This window comes from Mus caroli, unplaced genomic scaffold, assembly GCF_978045245.1.
Source record: "Mus caroli unplaced genomic scaffold, Mus_caroli_1 scaffold_82, whole genome shotgun sequence".
NCBI classification, from domain to species: Eukaryota; Metazoa; Chordata; class Mammalia; order Rodentia; family Muridae; genus Mus; species Mus caroli.
The window spans coordinates 178,898-202,789 of NW_028227337.1; the positions used below are offsets into that span (position 1 = coordinate 178,898).

The 23,892-nt window shown below is 38.1% G+C and overlaps 1 protein-coding gene across 1 annotated transcript; it reads right to left on the reverse strand.

The window, feature by feature from the left end:
• Positions 1–1,500: 1,500 nt before the first annotated feature.
• On the reverse strand, positions 1,501–8,838 carry LOC146999663 (vomeronasal type-1 receptor 4-like). Its single transcript, XM_085834471.1, has 3 exons — positions 8,748–8,838; positions 6,735–6,858; positions 1,501–4,051 (listed from the first exon to the last, which is right to left on the reverse strand). Exons 2-3 carry the CDS (start codon positions 6,805–6,807, stop codon positions 3,129–3,131), a joined length of 996 nt encoding a protein of 331 aa, XP_085690597.1. The 5' UTR covers positions 6,808–6,858; positions 8,748–8,838; the 3' UTR covers positions 1,501–3,128.
• Between the last annotated feature and the right edge of the window lie 15,054 nt (positions 8,839–23,892).

Genomic DNA, 23,892 nt, shown 5'->3' on the forward strand with positions numbered 1-23,892 from the left:
ACATGAGAGCCGCAGGACAGCCCCAACAGTCAGGCACTGGCATAGCCTCATATGAGACAGCTATAATAGGGTCCCTTCAGAAAAATCTTTCTGACATTGTGCAATAGTGTCTGGGTTTGGTGGCTGATTGTGGGATGGATCCCGGGGTGGGGTAGTCTCTGGATAGTCCATCCTTTCATCTTAGCTCCAAACTTTGTCTTTGTAACTCCTTTCAATCGTATTTTGTTCCCTATTCTAAGGAGGAATAAAGTATCCACCCATTGGTCTTCCCTCTTCTTGATTTTCTTGTGTTTTGCAAATTGTATCTTGGGTGTTCTATGTTTCTGGGCTAACATCCACTTATCAGTGAGTGCATATCTAATGACTTCTTTTGTGATTGGGTTACCTCACTAAGGATGGGCACAGAACAGCAATGGCTTGCATTGTAAGATCAAGAATTGACAAATGGGACCTCATAAAATTGCAAAGCTTCTATAAGGCAAAAGACACTGTCAATAAGACAAAAAGGCCACCCACAGATTGGGAAAGGATTTTTACCAATCCTAAATCTGATAGGGGACTAATATCCAATATTAACAAATAGCTCAAGAAGCTAGACTCCAAAAATTCAAATAACCCCATTAAAAAATGGGGTTCAGAGTTAAACAAATAATTCTCAACAGAGGAATACCGAATGACTGAGAAGCACCTGAAAAAAATGTTCAACATCCTTAATCATCATGGAAATGCAAATCAAAACAACCCTGAGATTCGACCTCACTCCAGTCAGAATGGCTAAGATAAAAAATTCAAGTGACAGCAGATGCTGGTGAGAATGTGGAGAAAGAGAAACACTCCTCCACTGCTGGTGGGATTGCAAGCTTGTACAACCACTCTGGAAGTCAGTCTGGAGGTTCCTCAGAAAATTGGCCATAATACTACTGGAAGATCCAGCAATACCTCTCCTGGGCTTATACCCAGAAGAAGTTCCAACTTGTAATAAGAACACCTGCTCCACTATGTTCATAGCAGCCTTATTTATAATAGCCAGAAGCTGGGAAGAACCCAGATGTTCCTCAACAGAAGAATGGATACAGAAAATGTGGTACATTTACACAATGGAGTACTACTCAGCAATTAAAAACAATGGATTTATGAAATTCTTGGACAAAAGTTTTAGTTCTTGAAGGATGGCTGGGAACTTAATAAAAGTGACGATTTTTCCAGAATTCCAGCAGTTTATTCCCATAACTCAAGATTTGCATGCTCAAAACTGTCAGTAACTCTAGTCTTAATGGGTACAAAATATCTTCTAAGTTCCACAGGTATTTTGTTTTTGAGATATACAGACATTCATACAAGAAAAATGCCCATTCATATAAAATTAAAAGAAAATATTACAGACAGAGAGAGAGAGAGAGAGAGAGAGAGAGAGAGAGAGAGAGAGAGAGAGAGAGATAAAGAGAGAGAGAGAGAGAGAGATTTTCCTGGGCCATAAGATGATTCCTAGTCTTCCAAATGTATTCTCTCTCTCTCTCTCTCTCTCTCTCTCTCTCTCTCTCTCTCTCTCTCTCTCTCCCTCTACCCCTCCCTCTCTCTCTTTTTGTTTTTTTGAGACAGGGTTTCTCTGTATAGCCTTGGCTGTCCTGGAACTCACTTTGTAGACCAGGCTGGCCTTGAACTCAGAAATCTACCTGTCTCTGCCTCCCAATTGCTGGGATTTTCTCATGTTCACTATACTTTGCCTAATATCATATAACTATTTGTACAATATGATATTCTTATATATTTGAAATGTTGCTCATTATTGGTTAGTAAATTATGTAAAAAATGTTGTCATACTTTGGGTCTGGGTACCAGAGGTTTTCCACAGAGACCTCTGTCTAGGCCGGATGGGAAGGTTCCAGTGAAGGGAAGTTAGTGCAGGCAGGTACATGAAGTCTCTGCCATGTCTTCCAGGTAGCTCAGTAACTCCGAGCCTCTCTGAAGTGAATCCGGTCAGGCTGAGCTGGGGAAAAACTGACAATCCAGTGAGGAGTGTGGCAGGACCTCTGGTTGCTATTCAGGAGAGAAGATATCTTCACAAGTGTTACATACAGCTCTTGGAACAAAAGGCTCAGACAAAGGAACAGTTCTCACATACCTGTAATTCCCTGCATGGCTTTATATACAGTTCTGGGGGTGATTCAGGGTTTGAGAGCAGGCACTTCTCATTGGCTTGGACCGAGAGTTTGGGGGAAACCTTATTTGCATGTGGGAAGGCTTGGTGCTATTCCTAAGTGGCTGATAGCCATGCCTCTCCTGTGGGGGTTATGGGGGCGGTAACTCGGACAGGAACCAGATTCCAGGAGACATGAGAGAACTCCTTCTATCCCATGCAATTGAATTATCATTACCAGGTCCCGGGGTTCAAGATCTAGCCTCGACTGGAAACCAGGCTGCCTGTGTGTAGCCCATTGCCCCACATGATACCTGATAAACGACTACTGATGACTCCACATTATGAAGGGATCAGTTATAGGAAGCTTGATATTTTCAAACTGCAGTTTTAGCATTGTACAACCGATAAAAGCGTATGGCTGCCCCCTGAGAGGATTCCCCAGGATCTGACTAAGACAGATGCAGACACTCACAGCCAACCATCAGAATGAGACCAGAGACCCCAATGGAAGAGTTAGGGGAAGACCTGAAGGAGCTGAACATGATATTAACTCCGTGGGAAGAACAACAATATCAACTAAACTGATTCCCAAGAGCTCTCAGGGACTAAATCACAAACCAAAGAGTATACAATGATGGCTTCATGGCTCCAGATATATATGTAGCAGAGGATTGCCTTATCTGGCATCAATGAGAGGGGAGGTCTTAAGTTCTGTGGAGGCTTGATGTCTCAGCATAGGGGCATGTTTCAGTGGTGAGTCAGGAGTGGATGTGTGAGTGGGGGAATACCTTCTTAGAGGCAAAAAGAAAAGGAGAATAGGCTGGGGCGTTGGGGAGGAGAGATCAGGAGAGGGAACAACATTTGAATTGTAAATAAATAAAATAGCCAAAAAATTATCAATTAAAGTTGTATGGGACTTAAAAAAGAATATGCCAAGGTATAAGAGAAGATTTATGGGCTCCGGGGCTTAAGTTGTACTTGGCGGAGGCTATCTCTTCCAAAAGCAGGATAAAAAGAGGTTAAAACCAGGCTTGATATTGGTGATGAGAACAAAGGGGCAAAATATTGGAAAGCATATTTCTAGAAACGTAAATAAACTTACTCCCAATAACATTTGATGTTTGGAGTAAGATATAAAGACAGTCACAATGGAGGAGAATGAGTAAGAGATGACAAAAGTGCACACCAGGATGAGGATAGTTTGGGTGGCTCTGTTTTCAGGTGAGGCATTTAAAACTTGCTGAGAACTACGGATATGTTTAACTTGTTTCTTATGTCTATAAAGGATACTCACCATGGAGACACTTGAGCAGGCCATGAGCCCCAGACACAAGACATCAGAGAAGGACAGTAAGAACATATACAGTGCAGTTCCTATATTTCCAGGAGTAAACCATGAGCAGTATTCATAAGCCATCCAGTTAGTAACATTTTTGTTGTATCTGGGACCAGACACTCTTACTGGAGTCATGATGTTTAGAAAGAGATGCACAAGCCAGCTTATTGAACAGGAGGGACCAATGTACTTGGTGGCTCTGTGTTTAAGTATCATCCACATGGAGTTTCTGGGGCTGATTGTGATTGCTTGGAAGCAACTCAGTAGGCACATAGCATACAGGGACATTCCCCTTGTTATTCGGTAAATAAAGTTTATTAACTTACATCCAATATCATCCAGGAAATCTTTAAATCCATAATTTGACAGTGTCTGTGGAATACCTCTTGAGATGATAGACAAGCAGTTGGCAAAAGTCAAATGCTCTATAATCAGGTCTTTGGGCATTAAGGGCTTTCTAGTTGATATCAAAATGCTATAATAAAATAGTATTGAAGAATTTCCAAGCATTCCCACTGTAATCTGGGAGAAGAGAAAAATTCCCATTGCAAAGTTTTCAAAAGCCATTTTCTTTCCTATTAAAAAAGTAAATAAATTTAATATGGTTATGAGTCCCTAGAAATATATTATCAGTGTGTACTATTTCATGATGTTATCTAAAGGAACGTAGTTATCACTTTATTCCATTTGTATAGCTCTCCCACTGAAGAACATTCAAAGGATTATTAATTGTTAAACTAAGTATTCTCTATTTTTTGTATGGAAAGTTTGAATATCTTCCCTTAAGATTAATGTTTTTGCTGGATAAGGTAATGCATGACCTTCAACATAGCCATCAAGAGATAGTATCACACAGACAAATGAATTTGAGGCTCACCTGGTCTACAGATTTATATCTAAGGCTGCCAGAGTTATATAACAAAAAACTCTATAATCTCATTCCAAAAATGCTAAATACATTCATTTCTTTATCTAACCAATACAACTTGATGTCAATTTTCAAAAACAGAATTTTTAAAATTTATTAATTCTGAAATGCACAAGAAATACCAAACTTATTCAGAAAAACAGCAGTTAATATTTGAAAATTTTAGGACTCAAAGAGAAGGACCTTAGATGAAATACCCTACATTGGGGAGAGGGAACTTGTAGAGCCCAGCTCCAGCAGAAAGACAGGGCATCAAGTGAGGGATGGGGTTGCCATTCTACAGTCAAAACTCTGACCCATAATTGTTTCTGTCTGAAAGAACTGCAACAGGCTCAAAGTGGGATCTGGCTCAAGAGGAGGCTCCAAGACCTGACACTATTACTGAGGCTATAGAGTGCTCCTAAAAAAGGACCTATCACAAAAAGGCCCTCTGAAAGACCAAATAAGCAGTTTAAAGAGTCAGATGCAGATATTTGCACCCAACCAATGGAGAGAAGATGCTGACCCCTGTGGTTGAATTAGGAGAAAGCTGGAAGAAGCTGAGGAGGAGGGCAACCCTGTAGGAGGACCAGCAGTCTCAATTAACCTGGACCCTGAGATCTCTCGGATACTGGAACACCAACCAGGCAGCAAACACCAGCTGATATAAGGCCCTCAATACATGTACAGCAGAGGACTGCTGGGTCTGAGTTTAGTCAGAGTGGATGCACCTAAGCCTCAAGAGACTGGAGGCCCCATGGAGTTTAGAGGTCTGGAGCAGAGAGTTCGGGCCTGGGGGCATCCTTGTTGAGAAAGGGGGATGGGAAGGAGGTATGGGATGTGGAGGAGTAGGATGGTGGAACGAGAGGGAAATGAAACCTGGAGTTTAATATATATATATATATATAGCATATTTAATTTTAAATTTATACAGTTTTTCATTATATGTTTTTAATTATGAGAGTGGCTACATGCAAGTGAATGTGCCAGCAGGGGCCAGAAGATTGTAAGCCACAAATAGAAGCTACAAAGTTAACTCACATAGAAAGTAATACCAATATGCACTCTTAATAACTGGCTTACCCCTCTATCCTGCAATAATATTTGAATCTACATTTGGAAAACAACATAAACTATAAAACAAGTTATACAAAACTGTTCAGATGTCAAGGAGGTGTGCAAAATGAGGCCCAATATCACCTATAATTAAAGGAATATAATGAAAAGATGCAAATCAAAGCTGTGCTGAGAAATTATCACATTCTGTGTAAACAGGTGTTAACCAAAACAAAGCATCATAAATAAAGGCAGGAGTTAAAGCTGCTGAGTATAAGAGTGAAGAGTTAAAGCTGCTGAGTGAAGTAAGAATCCATGTGCAGATTTTATAGGAAAGTATTGTTTTATCAACTATATTAGTATTGTTTTTCTTTATTAAACCGATATATCATGACCAAATTCCAATTGACATGTTAAAAGAATCTGTGATCCTGAAACAAACCAAGCCATACAGGAAATGACTACTTTTGAGTAAGAAGAATAAATGAATGGTCTGAGTTTTCCTTCCATTGCCCAATTGAGTCTCAGCAGTGGTCAGATAGAATTTGAAAAGCCCCCATCATTTCTTTCTTTAGTATTTGGTAGTCAGAATTTCTGACCCTGAATTATTTTGTATAAAATAAGTATCAGAATGCATAAAAATTGGATTTGATTATATCCTCTCACTTTTCACAAAAATTGTTAATTTATTATTATGCCAAAGTGCTACAACTTTCAGAGGAAAATGTTAGTACACTAGAGGTAGATAAAGGTAACAAGACTCAATAATATGGACAAAGAACAAAGAAATTAGAATAGCATTGTTCACATTAAAGGAAAGTAAAAGCCTACTGAGGTAAAACCTACAGAATGGTAGAAAAATATTGACTTTTTTACTTCAATCAGGAACTTAATACCTACCATCTTTAACAAAAATGTAGATTAAGCTATATCTTTACAAACTCTCCAGTCAACAAACTGGGTAATGAAATTGACAGAAATTTCTTTAAAGAAGAAAGTAGTAAATGCTTTTTACAAGTGGTCGTCTTATTTAGCATTCCTGTGAAATGAAAATTACATATACTTTGAGATTACTTTGGACACCTTAGAATGATTATCATGAAGAGAATAGACAATAACAAGTGGTTAATGTAATGTTGAGAAAAGCAATCGTCATTCTAAACTGGTGAGAGGGTAAAGTGAAGCATTCATCATAGAAATGAATACAAAGATACGTCAAGAAATTAAAATTAGAATTACCATATAACACAACTATATAGTTTCTGGATATATACTCAAAGAACTCTCTGTCCTACCACAGAGAAGTTTGCACAGCTTTTTTTCACAGGAGTTGCTGCTTTTTTCACAGTAGCGAAACATGATGTCCATCCTATATGACCATCAGTAGACAACGGAAATTCATGGAGGAATTTTGTTCAACTATAACAGAAAATAAAAACATGAAATACTCAGTAAGGAGATGGATTGAGAAAGAGTTAAGCAAGATGATAGATGCAAAAATAACAAAAATCACATGTTGTTTGTCAAATCAGGACATGTCCATATGAATGTATGTGGAGAAAAAGTCATTATGGACTATAAAAGTAGAAAACAGATGAAAAATGTAGAGCAAAGAGATGTTGAGGAACCAAATTTAGGGCAGGAAACACAGCATATGTGTCAAAGGGTGAATAGGCTTATAAAGGTTAGATAGAAGTGCAAGAGGTTGGAGGGATAAATGATGAAATCTAGAAGAAGAGAAACAAAAATAAGTGTTTTTGAAAATTTCATAATGAAATCCAATATTATATATGGTTAATAAATGAGAAGTTTTCGCTATGTTTTGTAGTGTGGAGCTATAGTGATAACTATACAGGACACTGACTTGTGCTTATATCTTTCTGATATAAAACTTAGGGTCACCATGATAGATTTTCATATTTGTGTAAAAAAGGAAGATTTAGATCTGTATTAGAAAAGATTATGATACGACAGAGTCTTGTTGTTGTTGTTTTGGGTTTTACTTATTAACAGTAACTCCTGACCTCAGGCAGATATATGGCAACTTCTGATATTCTCAACAGTGACTATGACATTGCAATAGAGAAAGCTGAACATGTGGGTAAAATTTCAAGTGGTAGACATCCTTGTTTACCACTTTGTTTAAAAGAACCTTGAGTCGGCATGTTCTTTCTAACAAGTAAGCTGGTGTTCTATATCAACCAATCTAAGGGATGATTAGAAACAGAATCAGGAAAATATCTGACATATTTCAGAATAGCTGAAGTACCAAGAAAATAAACTTATTCCCACTATGCATTTACTACTTTCTTGTTATTCATTTTACTTTTAATTCTAATTCTCAATCTTCTACAAAATTTATTTTTCCTCATAGAAAATCACCCTGTAATGCTATATTTGATGATATAATTTTAATTACTAATATCAATATTTATATAACCTATTTCTACATTACAATTCTTGAAACAAAAAAATTGAATGTAGCATTTTCAGGAACAAATAATAGGTAAGTAGAAGGAATTAGAAGAGTAAAATACTTCAAGCTCTTTAGCATAAGATGGGGATGTAGATCATGACTCATTTAGCCTTAAGATTCCTGGGTCTGAACTCCAGTGCCATCATTATAGAAAAATGAAAAATCAAAAAAAATCTTTTAAAAACCAAAAGTTGGAAGACACATGCAAAAAAAGTGACAGAGATAAGGTGATAAAGAAGATAAAGACAAAACACAAAGGAGAGATAGAGACAGAGGCTAAGTGAAGAAAAGAAAGAAGAAAATGAGGTGATAGCAATAATAAGAGAGACACAGCAGGAACTTATTAGAAGAACAGGGATCATTCAGCTGAGGGAGAGATAGTCTACTCTCACCAGAAATTACTTCAATTTTACCCAAAAGTGCATTCAAGTTCCCACTTCCTAAACAGTACCTGAGTGCCTTTCCCTTAACTGGTCTATCTTGCGTTTTCCTCCCTCCTTAGCTCTGTATCTCTCTGTGTCTCTCTCTCCTTCCTTCCCTTCCTCCCTCACATCTGTCTTCCTTCCCTCCTTCCTTCATTTCTTTCTTTCTTCTTTACTTTATATTTTCTTTTTTAAAAAGTCGTCTTCCTTACTCCTTCCATTCTCCTTCCATCATTTTTCTTTGCAGCAGAGATGTTTTAATACATCCTTAATACATATTTTAAGTACAATTAAGGTTAAGAGAGACACTCAGGAGGAAAATAAGATGAATAGAGAGCACATGCCTGGCTTTTCTAAGGATTTCTTTCTAATATCTTAGTTTTTACTACTCCTGTGCTCTGGTCACTTACTTCTGTGCTTGTTGATACCATGGTTATGTCTTTCACCTTGAGATGTGAATCTCTGCTGAAACTATGTTGAGACACTCTTGCTCATTTAAAGGGTCATGATCTCCTGGTATTTTTTCCCAGAACATTGGTGGTTTTCACCTCAACTCTGGACCCATGATGACAGCTTCTCCACAAGGATCAGTAACTTTTAATCACCTTCATCTCAGAAAACAGTACAAAACTAAACAAACCAAGAAGTGCAAATTATATGAGCTACTCCAAGAAAGCAATTAGGAATATAGACAGGAACTTTTCTGTCAGTCCTTAGAGCACAAAACTTATGGCAGAGAGGTACTCAGAGGGAACTTCAAAACTATTAAAGTATAAGAATGTTACATGGACTTTTTCCTAGAGGACCTTACCCTATCACTCAGCCTTTCACACAGTTTCAACATCTCAAAACTTGATTCCATAGACACACAGGACAAATGGCTAAGTTATATGCCTATTAGCATATCAAAACACATATTAGCTGTCATATTATCAGAGCCTTGCAAGTACCTCTTAGAGAGTCCTGGCTCTTCCCAGCCCTTCTCACTACATCCTTGTACCTTAATCCTGTCTAACCCATGAGTTTCATTTTTCTCTCCCCAGTTTCTTTTTCTTATAAAACCCAGATATTTTCACCATGTGCTTTTGGGTTCCTAGTTTTTCTCTTGGTTCTCTTTCACTTGGTTCTTCTCTTGGCACTTTGTCTTCTTGCTTCCCTTGGAGACTCTCTCACCTCTGACAACTCTTCTATCTTCTCTAGTGACTTATTCAGTCCACAGGGCATGTCTACTGTAGGATGTACTATACCTACTCTGGAGTCTTTCTGATACCTTTAGCTATTTTATACCTCATATATGCATTAAAAGTCTCATTCTTAATGATTCCTTGGTTTGTTCATGTAGAAATTTATCACAGTAGGGACAGAGAAATGACTTCTACATCTATGTGTTCTCTGTAGAACAATAGTTACAGTACATGTGAAGGCTCTGGAATATTCCTAATATTTGTATGGTTAGGGAATCAATAGAATACCTCAGTGAATCTCACATGTGGAGTTTTCCTCATGACACTTGCAGATAGCGAATGGCCCCAAAGTTGCTTTTCTGCCTCAGATGCAAACCCTGATTCAACCATAGGAACATCTTGATAAAAGCTTGCCCCAGGCTTACATCTTAGGAACTGGAGATACTTTGATTTGCTCTTCTGGCATCCAAAGGAATTCCACAAAAATTACCTTTATATTCAGGCTCAGACTACCTCTCTTCCTGGATAATGAGAAGGGAGTCCATCTCATTTCCAGGACTATTAACACCACTCTTTATTTCAGTAGCATTCCAGAAAATATTATAGTCTTCACAGTTTTCATATCCAGTGAAAATATATTTATTATTTCCAGGTCTCTTTCCATATAGGCAAATTGTTATTTTCATAACAAATTTGTATTGATAGCACTGTCTATCTGAAGGATTAAAACTTTCATGTCACTTTCATTTAATATTATCTTGTAGTAAAAGGAAGAACAAATTACACAAATAAATTCAAGAAGTTGGAAGGACTCTTTTTCCATGAGTTCTTGGAATGCTCAGTGTATTCCTTGAAAAAGCATAGATGGCACAACGTTTCAATACTAAGCAATGCCCTAGTCAGTATTGGAGATGACATTGGAATTCAAGACTTTTGTTGCCAAAAGTGGTTACATAAACCAATCCACACAACCAACACATTAACAACATACATACATACATACATACATACATACATACATTCAGGCAAAATATGCATAGCCTGCAAAATAAACCACAAATAACTGCAAACTAGCTCCATGAGAAAACACTAATTGTTCCTTATAGCCTTGTGCAAAACAGCTAAACACATGGTGATACTCTAGTATAGTTCCTCAGTTCCAAGGACTGCATACTGCGTAGGTACATAATTAGTAGATTTATGGTTGTGCAAGTGTCATCAAGTAGATATCATTATCTCCTTACCATTATTTAAGCCTTTTAACAGGTAAAACTCCTTGCCTGTTTAGTATACTACTAGAAGTGAACTGCAAGTGAATCCATTGACCAGCCTCAATCCAGTACCTCCATCTGCACAGAATTCCTTTTCTCTACTGGCTTTACCTGATTTCCCAAGTCAAGCTCCTTCCTGTCTTACTGTCATTGTGGAATCAATAATTGGAAAGTATTTACTATTTTGGTATCTATGTGTGGATACTATTGTATTGTACAACATCAATAATCAGCCATTATCACCTGTAGGTTACTTGCTAGTGCTGGGGTACACTGAAAACATCTGATGAAATACCTCCTCACATAATAGCCCTTGCCCACTAATATGAGGATCTAAATTCCATCTGAGGGTTCCACATAGTGAAAAGACAAAACTAGTTCCTACATAGTAAAGTACGTAATGGGAAGAATGTGTGGAACACTGTCTGGTTTTCGCTTCTTCTAGCTGGAACATTCAGTCCTCTCACATGAGTTACATTGTTGAATTTTAAGCACTTGTGGGATAGAAGCACTGGATTTAGAATTATGATGACCTGAGTTTTCATCTAAACAGCTCAGCAAAACTCACATCTAAGAGTTAGAGAGATGGCTCAGTATTTAAGAATCTCTATTACTTGTTCAGATGATCCAGGTTAGTTCACAATAATTACACAGAATTACAAGTCTTGGAATTCCAGATTCAGGGAAACCATGCCTCTTATGACATATAAAGCCTCTTTCACACATGAGATACATACATAATACACTTAGTCATAAACACATTAAATAATTTTTTGGGAAGTCTATTACAGTAGTGCATTTCTGTTATATCTGCTTCCTAAGAGATGTGGAGAATGAAGACAAAGGATCTCTATGAGCTTCAGGGATACTTCACCCCAGGTAGAAATTGCTGAATAAGAGAGAGTCTGTCTCAAACAATTTTCTCCATTGCCTAATAAGTTTATGAGTATAGTCTAGGCTACGAGACAATATTTGCTGAAACATGCTAGTAGCAAAAAAATAGAAATGGAATGAAAAAGGAGAACCCAAAATTCCTGGTTTCTGGCCACTCATTTTAATTCCTCATCTGGTCTATCAATCATTAATGTTTTATAAGAAGGAAATATACTTTCCTCTCTGTGTAGAAAAAGTTAATCTGGTTCATCCTTAGACATTTTTTATATTATGCTCAGACTATTTCTGGTTGCTTCTTGCCCTTATCTCATTCCATAGTTAATACTTTGACCATGTTCATGCAAAATTTGGGATCTAAACCTCTGTGTAAAACAGGAAGTATTTACAACAATGGAAGAAGCCACATGTGACTACACAGAATCAGAATTAATGGGAGATAAATGTGAATCCCAAGACCACTCTGCTGTAATACTCCATCTGCAGGGTTCCTCACTCACTTTTTCTTTCATGTTGCTTGCTGACTGGCATGTTTGCCAGCTCAAATCTAGATCCACAACACCATCTACATAAAGACTGAGAAAACTTTTAAATGACTTTCAATAAATTAAGCAACAGTGCAAATGTGTCCACATCACAAGATCAAATGCAATGAAGCAGTTAAGAATAATAAGGAAGAAAACATCTGTGTGAGCCCACAGTGTCACAAGGGATTCAAAGCCAGTGCTAAGAATATGAAGTTGATTCATGATCTTGATAAATGTGGTACAGTCTTAGAGCCTTTTTCAATTCCCAGAAATACTCTGATATATGTTTAAACTTTGAAGAACAACAGAATTAATAGGCCTGAATCAAGGAGTTACAGTAATTTGTTTTGTCTTCCTTTATTAATGTGATATTTTTAAAGGTAGGTTCATTTTACTGAGCAATTGTCATTCATTCCTTTTGAATTACAGTTTACTCCAATATATGCATAAAGTCATTAATACGGAAAGTTAATGTGTGACTCTTATTCAAGATCAGTTTGCTCTGGACTTATTCTTTCAACATATTGTAGTACACACATGCATGTTTGCCTATGCAGACTGAAGAGAAAGCCTTGTGATTCTTAGTGTAGTTTGAAATTATGTATTGTTTATTAATTAGCCAATTAATAAATGAACATTGGTCATTGTAGGGTTCATGGAGTCCCGCATCCACTCCACCACAGGGCTCCACTACTCAGGGAGGCAGGATGCGGGGGGGGGGGGGATTCCACTGTAGTTACCCCACACTGTCACTAGGGTGGTGTAGGGCAATAAAGCAGCCCCAGGGACACCAATTCAGGGGTTGGGAAGCATAGTCTGATATGTGGGACATCCTGAAGTGGCTGGGTTGGGGGTTGTCCCTGGGCCTGCAAGGAGGCCAGGGCAGTCTGGTTCTCAAGCTCGTGGACACCCAGGCTCCACTGGAAGCCCTGGAAGAGCTGAGAACAGAGTGGGGGCCTTTGAGCTAGATCTAGCCCGAGGGAGGGGGGAGAGGGGAGAGTAAAAGGGGAGCTCTGGCTGGTTCGTTGAGGGAAAGTCCTTGGCTTGACAGTGTTTGGCTTGGACTTGGCTTGGTGGTGGCCATGGCTGAGAGCATAGAGAGGCCTTTTATAGGAGGTTAGACAGCAGCTCTACAGGCTTCCCATAGCAGATCCCTATGAAAAGAGGTCATCCATGGTTTTAAGGCATTTATTTTAATGGCAGAAAGATGATGATTAAAACCATACCCCACTTCTCAGGGCAAGCCTGAGGTTAAAGGCCTTTTGCAGGGAGGAGTGTCTGGGAAGGAAAGTTTACTGTCTAAGCCTCCAGGCCTTTAAGTACCTAATTAAAATGGAGCTCTGTCTTGAGCCTATGTGACCTGTGGTCATGTCCTCTACATTTGAAGGGGATAGGGTGTTGCCCTTATGTGACTGATGGCCACAAATATATGGAGAGCTGTGGCCTCATGCAGAGGAACAGGTAAAACACCTACTGTCCCTTCAGCATCACTGGGGTTTCAAGTCTTAGCTCAACTGGAAACAAGGCTACTTTTCACAGTCCTGGTCATGTTCATTCCCTTACACACCTTACACACTTACATTCCCTACACATCTAACGTCTTCTAGATCCACCCTCACATTCCCAACCTCTTGTAGCTTCATGTTCTCTCTTTTTTTTTATAACCACACATCCAGTTTCTGCTGTCTATGTACACATAGGTGTATGAGGCTATCCAGATTATTTATACATGTTGAAACATTATATCATCCCTTAGCGTATTTCATATTTTTCCAGTAATCATAGTACTACCTTTGGGGCAAAGGAAACAAAGCATCCTTGTGAAAAAAAAAAAATCTAAGCCAGGACAAAATATAGTATTTAACAACCACCTTTCTTTAGTGTATGTTTATATCCAAATTGTATTTTGTCAAAGAAAGATTCACTAAGATAAGACAAATTACTGACAAGAAGTATAAAATGAGAACAAAATCCTCAGATGTTTTGGATCTGATCACCAAGTAATAATTTCAGTAATGTGCAGAGAAATCTCATAGATAGTTCATTAGTTAATATGCTAAGAATTAAATCAGAGATTTATAACAATATTTAACTTCTTTCAAAAAAAAGATAAGGACAATTGTCCTTTCTTTTTTTTGAAATGGGCAAATGAAAGTAAAACTAAAAGTGAAATATATAAATAAAACAACCTAAAGAGTGTGGATACAGACCCTGTAAAGACACTTGAGGCTGCTGCTTATGGCTTAGTGATGCCACAGTTATTTAGAAAACAGTATGTCATTGCCTCTTGAGAATGGCAAGCTGGGATGGTGGTGACACATGCCTTTAGTACCAGTACAGGGAGGCAGAGGCAGGCCAGTCTTTGAGAGTTCAAAGACATCCTGGTCTACAGAGTGAATTGCAGGACATACAGGGCTACACAGAGATTCTATCTTGAAAAACAACAACAAAAAAAAAAAAAAAGGAAAAAAGAAAAGAAAAGAGAAAAAGAGATTGGTAAGGTGTGCTACAGAGCTATAGTAAAAAAAATGGAATGACATTATCATAAAAACAGATGTTAGTCAAGGGAACAGAATCGAAAAACCAGACTTAATTCTACAATACAATGGGTACTTGAATGTTGATAAACAAGACATAAACAACAGAAAACAGAAAGCATCTTGAACAAATGTTTTTACTTTAGCAAGGTGTCCATATTCAGAAGAATTTAAATAGAACTATATTTATTACCATGGACAAATCTCAAATCCAATTAGATCAAAGACCTCAACATAAACCAGATACACTGAGTCTGATAAAAGATAAAGTGGCAAATAGTCCTGAATACATTGGTAGAAGAGACTTCTTGAACAGAACACCAATAGTACAGGAAGCTATGTCATCAATCAATATATTGAATACCAAGAAACCAAAATGGTCCTTTAAGGCAAAAGACCTCATCAATAGGACAAAATGATAGCCCACAGAATAGCAAAAGATTTTCACCAACTTTACATCTGACAGGGAGTTAATATCTAAAATATAAGAACTCAAGATTTTAAACACCCACAAACCTAGCAACCTAATTAAGAATGGAGTACAGAGCCGGGCATGGTGGCACAAACTTTTAATCCCAGCACTCAGGAGGCAGAGACAGGCAGATTTCTGAGTTCGAGGCCAGCCTGGTCTACAAAGTGAGTTCCAGGACAGCCAGGGCTATACAGAGAAACCCTGTCTCAAAAAAAAAAAAAAAAAAAAAAAAAAAAAAGAGAGCATTCTCAAGAGAATGTCAAATGAATGGGAAGCACTTACAAAATGCTCAACTGCTCAACATCCTTGATGATAGTAATCATGGAACTGCAAATAAAAATGACATTTTATCTTACACCTGACCGAGTGGCTGAGATCAAAACACAAATGACAGATCATGATGGAAAGGATGTGAAGCAAGGGGAGCATTCTTCCAGTGTTGGCAGAAGTGCAATATTCTACAGCCACTTTCGGAATTAGTTTGCCAATTGCTAAGAAAATTGAAAATCAAACTACCACAAGGTCCAGATATACCACTCATAGGTATATAACCAAAGAATGGCCCACCACACTATAATGGCACTTGCACAGTTAGGTTCGTAGCAGCTTAATTCATAATGTTCAGAAACTGGAAACAGCCTAGATGCCCCTCAACTAGAGAGTTGATAAAGAAAATGTGATCCATTTATATGATGGCGTATTAATCAGCTATTAAAAGTAATAGTATCATGAAATTTGAACTCAATGGATGAAATTAGAAAAGACCATCCTGAGTGGGGTAATCCAGACCCCCCCCCCAAAATCTGGTGTATTCTCCTTTGTAAGTGGACATTAATTGAAAAGCAAAAGGCACTCATGCTATCATTCACAGTCCTAGTAAAGATAAGCACAAAGGAGGGCTTTAGGGTAGTTTTCCAGGTAGGCAGCCTTCCTCTGAGCCTGTCCTTGTTTGCAAGAATTATGAGGCAATCTCTACATGTGAGGGTCACCAAAAGAGATTCCACTGAGTCCCCAAACCACATAAATATGAGGAATGTCCCAGACCCTTCAAATACACTTATAACCACAGTGCTGCAGAGAACACACAGGAAGGAGAGGTCACTTCTCTGGCCCTAGTGTCACAAAGACTTTTCTCCAGTACATCCATAGGGACATCTTCAGAAAAAGTTGCCCCAAGGCTCAGTTCCTAGATCTGGTGCCTTGAGTAGCTCTTCTGATATCCTGAGGAACTCAACAAAACAAAACAAAACAAAAACAAAAAAAACCAAAAAACAAAACAAAACAAAACAAAACAACAAAAAAAAAACACCTCCACTAGCTCATGCTAGTTTTCTTTCTGGGTGATGAGAAGGGAGTCCACCCGATTACCAAGAATATTAACAGGACTGTTCACTTCAGTAGTGTTCCAGGAATTGCTGCAGCTGACCTATCTGTTTTCACTTCCCTCACAAGTAAATTTAGGATTTCCTTCAGTCTTTCCAAACAGAGCAATTGTTATTTTCAGAACCATTGTATGTCTGTAATACCATCTACCTAAAGGATTGAAAATTACTTTTAAGTCACTTTCCCTTAATATTATCTTGGAGTAAAATATGAACAAATTGAACAAATAAGTTCAAGAAATCAATTACAATGTGTTGCAAAGAAACTTTTCCCATGAGTCCATGAGCACTCAGTGTGCTCCTAGAAGAAGAAAAAAATGAAAGAAAGGTTCAATGCTAAGCCATGCCCTAGCATGTTATGGGGGTTACATGGATAGTCAAGACATTGTTGTCAAGCATGGTTTCGTAAATCCAAACAATCCACCCACTAAGAACAACATACATCTTCATTCTTTGAGGATAAACTAACCAGAGACTACCTCACCCGGAGATCCATCCCATAATCAACAACCAAACCCAGACACTACTGCATATGCCAGCAAGATTTTGCTGAAGGGATCCTGATATAGCTGTCTCATATGAGTTTATGTCAGTGTCTGGCAAATACAGAAGTGGATGCTCATAGTCATCTATAAGATGGAACACAGGGCCCCCAATGGAGAAGCTAGAGAAAACATCCAAGGAGCTGAAGGTGTCTGCAACCCTATAGGTGGAACAACAATATGAACTAACCAGTACCCCCCAGAGCTCATGTCTCTAGCTGCATATGTAGCAGAAGATGGCCTAGTCGGCCATCACTGGGAAGAGAGACCCCTTGGTATTGCAAACTTTATGTGCCCCAGTACAGGGTAATGCCGGGGCCAAGAAGCAATAATGGGTGTGTAGGGGAGCAGGGCGGGGGTTGGGTATAGGGAACTTTCGGAATAGCATTTGAAATTTGAAATGTATATAAAGAAAATATCAAAATAAAAACAAAGGAAAACATACGTCCATGCAAGTAAAATATTTATATGATGCAAAACACATGAACAAACAAACAAATCTCAAAACACTGCAAACTGTTTATAAAGAAAAGAATAATTGCTCCTCTTTGCTAAGAGGCTTTCATATAGCCTAGATTAGGCATGCTTTTGCTGACTGCCAGGACTATAAATGATACAGGTACATATTTCTAGGTTTATAGTTGTAGTTGTATCATCAAGTAGATATCTGACTATCCACATGCCATTATTAATTCACTATTATTGTTAGTAGTAGTAGTAGTATTGAATATTTTATTTATTTACATCCCAAGTGTTGCCTCTCTAATACCCCATCTCAGAGTTCTTCCCCTCCTATGCCCTGCCCTTAGCCTCTGAAAAGCTCCCTCCCTGGAGTATCAAGTCTCTACAGGATTAGACACATCCTCTCCCACTGAGGACAGACAAGGTAGTCCTCTGCTATATATGTTCCAAGGGCCTTGGCCTAATGCGCATAGGTTCTTTGGTTGGTGGTTTAGTCTCTAGGAGTTCTCAGGGGTCCAGAATTTTTGACACTGTTGGTATTTCTATGGAGTTGCCACCCCCTTCAGTTCCTTCAGTCCTTCCCTTAACTCTTTCTTTAGGGGTCCCAGACCTCAGTCCAATGCTTGGCTGTGAGTATCTGCATCTGTCTCAGTTAGCTGCAGGTTGAGCCTCTCAGAGATCAGCCATGATAGGCTCCTGTCTGCAAGCACAACATAACTTCAGTAATGGTGTTAGGGACTGCTGCTTGCTCATAAGATGGATTCCAAGTTGGCCTAGTCACTGGTTGGCCATTTGTTCAGTCTCTGCTCCACTTTTATTCCTGCATTTCATTTTGGCAGGAACAACTTTGGGTCAAAAAATTTGAAGATGGTTTGGTGTCCCCCATTCTTTCACTGGGGGTCTTATCTATCTACTGGAAGTGTGTTCTTCAGCATCCATATCCATAATGATGGACATTTTGGCAAAGGTCCCCACATTGTATCCTGGAAATTTATCTCATCTTACATCTCTGAAACTTTCTAGGTTACACCTACCCCTACCCTTGCAGCTGCATATTTCCATTCATTCTATTGGACATCTGGGCCTTTTTCCTCCCTCCCTACACATCATTTTCCCTGTCCTCTCCCTGTATCACCCAGGTCTCTCCCTCCTTCTGCCTCCCATGATTATTTTGTTCCATTTCTAAGTGGGATGGAAGGATTTTCTCTTGTGCCTTCCTTCTTGTTTAACATCTTAGGTTCTCTGGGGTGTGTCACAGGTATTCCATACATTTTGGCTAATGTTCACTTTACAGTGAGTACATATAATCCATGTCTTTTGGAGTCTGGGTTGCTTTACTTAGAATAATATTTTTTAGTTTCATCCATTTTTCCAGCAAAAATAATGATATCCTTGTTTTAATAGCTGAATAGTATCATGATGTGTAAATCAACCACATTTTCTTTGTCCATTCTTTAGTTGAGGAACATCTGGGTTACTTCTATCTTCTGGCTCAGATAAATAAGGTTTCTAGGATCATAGTGAAACATGTGTCCTTGTAATATTGTGGAGCATCTTTAGATACATGCCTAGGAGAATAGTGTTTCCCATTATTCCACAAACAGGAGGGACCAATGTATTTTGTGCCTCTGTCTACTCTTGGCTGAGTGGAATCTTTGGAATCAACTAATAGACACATCTTTTAAAGGGACATTCTTCTTTCTGACTCATATGAGAGGGATATTAATTTATAGTCTAAACTCAACTCCAATATTTTTTTTGTTCCTTATAACATCCTGGTTTCATTTCATACTCTGGTCCTCAGATTCACAGCATAACAGATTCACATTAGTCAATGTTCACCCTTAATCCCTAGACTATGATGGATAAATGCCTATGGTGGTAGTTAACTGTGTAATATAGAACGATAATAGCTACTTTCCCTGGTATTCATTTGCATAAGCAGCATAATACTTAATTGCCAAAATTTTTTCTCAACTAACCAAAATCAGTCTTCAATATGAACTTGCTTTCCACATCAAATCACACACAGCTGTCCAAGAGAAATAAGACACACACACGTGTTAGTTTTTCTCCATCTGTCACACATACATTTTCAATTCAACATCGTAAAAGGCTTTGGTGAAGCAAAAAAAAAATCTTTTTTGGATAATAATATTTTGGATTATTGAAGAAATTTTAGAATTTGAGGTGTAATATCTATATTTCTTCATATTATTGTTCAAACATTTAAAATGTTTATTCTTTGACAATTGATAAAGTATATTAAAGTAGATTCTATCACATTGATCAACTCCTCTCAAATACCCCCTTAACCCATACACACTAAACTTTATATTCATTCTCCTTCTTGAGAAAAGGCAACACCAAAGACAAAAAGGGGAAAATATCACTAAAATTAGTCTGAAAACTGTTGCCCAATGATTCCTGAGTATGAGGCCTGACCTCAATGTGGTTGATATTCCTGGTATCACTTTAGTGAAGAGAACTGCTTTTACCTGCCCTAGTAGCTATTATTTGCAGGTTTCTCCTTGATAAGTGCTAGAAATTTAACAAATTTTTATCAAAAGTAGAATGAAAATGCAGGGAGATTAGGATGAAGAAATACCTAGGCAGCAGAAAGAAGAAATGAAGAGCAGAATCCCAGTTAAAGGAGAAAGATATCAAGGAGAGTCTTTGGGATCTTGTAGAGGTAAATCCTATTTTCACATGAAGAGTTGACACAAATTTTTCTGCAATAAATATCTTCCAATTCCTCTTAAAATCATTTCAAGTCTCAATTCCAGTCATAGCATCATGGTCAATATCTCTGTATCTAGGTGAGTTTCAAGTTTATAATTATCCACCACTTGACATGAAAGCACTTCTCACCTGCATATTGTGCATTGCCACAAGAAAAAGTGCTGAGTTTAAAGGCTAAGTCTGTTCTGTGTTGACATGAGATTCTGGCCCTTGATGTGTAGGTATTTATTCACAGGTCTCCTTTCTACTACAGAAGTGATTTTCAACTCAACTCTAGATCCACAACACCATCAACATAGAGGGCTGAGAAAAAAATTTTAAATGACTTTCTAACAATTATATGTCAGTGCAAAGGTGTGCATATCACAGGAACAAATGCAATGAAGCAATTAGGAATACTTAGGAAGTAAAGAGCTCTGTGATCCCACAGTGTTACAAGGAGGGATGCAGAAAGCACAAAGAGCCAATGTGAAGTTCATGAATACAGAACAAGTTGAGAACTATTTCCAATATCTAGACATCCTCAGATATATGTTTAGACTCTAAATAGAAACAGAATTAATAAACCTGAAGAAAGGAGTTACAGTGAATGACCTTTGTGTCTCTTTCTTCAGTCCATATTTCCTAAAGGACAGATTCATGTTACTCTTCAATTGTGAATGTTTTTTTTTTTTAAATTACAATTTCCATTGTATGTATAAAGTAATTTATATGGATGGGTGTTTAAGAGTATTTCCTCTGAACTCTTTTTTCATCACAGAAGTGTACTGCTCTCTTGGAATATTTGCCTGTGTAGATTGAAGTCAGGCTTATGTTTATTCTGGGGTTTTTGAAATAAAGCATTTTTACTAATTATTTGAGAGTGTTATATATGCATAAGTGCACATTGATCATTTTCACACCCTTACTTATCCTCTTAAGTCCTCTAGATTCATCCCAATATTCAGATGCCATTGCAGCTTCATGTCTTTTATTTTTCATAATTTACAACATCCAATTTCTGCTGTGTACACAAACGTGTATAAAGCCACCCAGATTATTTATATCCATGTAGCAATATTATCACATTTCTTATTATCACATTTCCCCCAAAATCGCAATGGCATCTTTGGTGGCAAAAGATACAAAGCACTTTCGATCAATTTGGCTTCCATCCCATGTGTGTACACCAAATCCTGATACTATAACTGTGGCCATATTTTGTGTACAGATAGGAGACTGGCATGGCTGTCCTCTGAGAAGCTCACCCAATAACTGACTGAGACAAATGCATATACTTTCAGCCAAAAATGGGTTGAGGTCGGGACCAATATAGATGAGTTAGACAAAGGACTGAAAGAGCTGAGTGAGTTTGAAACCCTATAGAAAGAACAACAGTGTTACCCAGCTCAGACCCTCATAGCTCTGAAAGACTAAGCCTGAAACCAAGGAGCAAACATGGGCTGGTTCATGACCCTGGAAACATGTAGCAGAGGATTGCCTTGTATAGTCTCAGTGAGAGAGGATGCATTTAATCCGGTGGAAACTTGACATCCCAGGGAAGAGGGAAGCTGATGTGGATGAGGTGGGGATGGGTGGACAGGTGGGAGTGCACCAACTCAGAGGCAGGGAGATAGGGGAGTGTGGAGAGGATGAAGATCTCAAGGAGAGGGGACCAGGAAATGGGGCAACTTTTGGAAAGTAAATAAATAAAATAATTTAATAAAAAAAGAAAGAAAATCATTCCAAAAATGAAAAGAAAAAAATCTGATGCAGTATTAATTGTAGCATTTAGCAAGCCTTTTAGTTTGAAGAATGTTCACATATAAATTGTATTTTCATCAGAAAAACTACAAATATGTACATGTAGAGATATGTATATGTAAATGTAGAGAAAACTCTCAGATACTGTATTAGACAACAGGCAAATCTGAGATGATTTAAAACAGTGTTAAGCTTCATACAAATAAAAATAAAGATAATTGTCCTTTTTAATGAAATAGACAAATGAAAGTAAAACTGAAAATGAGATATCTGAACAAATTAATCTTAAAAGTGAGGATACAGATTCAATAAACAGAGTTGAAGCTGGTGCACATGGCTTAGTGGTGTCACAGATAGCTAGAAAATAAAATGTTAATGCTTCTTAAGAATGGCAAGCTGGAAGAAGGGAGACCAAAGTGTAGGTGTCTTGGTCCTTCTTAGAAGGAGAACACAATATACCCACAAGAGCAAATATGGAGATACAGTCTAGAGCAGAGACTGAAGGAAAACCCATCCAGACACTGTCCCACCTGGGGATTTATCCCATATACAGTTACTAAACCCAGGCACTATTGTGGATGCCAAAAAGTGCATGCTGAAAGGAGCCTGATATAGCTGTCTCCTGAGTCGCCCTGTCAGAACCTTACAAATTCAAAGACAGATGCTTGCGGCCATTGGACTGAGCATGGGGTCCCCAATGGAGGAGTTAGAGAAAGGACCAAAGGAGTTGAGGGGTATTGTAACCCCACAGGAAGATCAACAATACCAACCAACAAGTTCCCCAAGAGCTTCCAGGGACTGACTAAGCCATTAACAAAGAAGTACACATGGCTCCAGCTGCATACATTGCAGAGGATGGCCTTGTCATGCATCAATAGGGGAAGAGGTCCTTGGTCCTATGAAGGCTTGATAGATGCCCCAGTGAAGGGGAACTGAGGACAGGGAGGTGGAAGTGGGTTGGTGTGTGGAGGAACACCCACATAGAAGCAGGGGAAGGGAGGATGAGATAGAGGGTTTCTGGGGGAGGGGGCAGGAAAGGGGATAAAATTTGAAATGTAAATAAAGAAAATATCCAATAAAAAATAATGAGGCAACATGGGAAAAAAAAAGAATGGCAAGCTGGTGTGATAATGGAACATGTTTTTAATCCCAGTACTTTGGGGACAAAATCAGGTAGATCTCTGTGATTTCAAAGCCAACCTAGTCTACAAAATGACTTCCTGGACATTCAGAATACACAGATATACTCTATCTTGCAAAATTACAAATAAAAGGAAAGAAAGGAAAAGAATAACAAGCTGAACTACAGAAAAGTAGTAATAAAAAACTACATGGAATTGTCATAAAAACAGATACATTGATAAAGATAATTGAAATACCAGACAAATACACAAACCTATGAATAATTCAATTTTGAGGAAGACTGAAAAATATACACTGGAAACAAAATCTTTAAAAAAATAGTGCTGGTCTAACTAGATGTCAATATGTAGAAGAATGCCAATAGACCTATGTTTACAACCTTGGTTAAACCTTATGTCCATGAAGATCAAAGGCCTCAACATAATCCAGATACACTGAGTCTGATAGAAGAAAATATGGGGAACAATCTTGAATACTTTGGCAGAGGAGAAAACTTGAACAGAACACAATGTAAGATAGGCACTACTATCATCAGTTGATCAAACTGTACCTCATGGAATTAAAATGGTCTTTAAAGGAAAAGAAACATTTAATAGGACAGAATGGCAGCCCACCTAATGGGAAAAGGATTTCACCAACCTTACATTTGACTTAGGGCT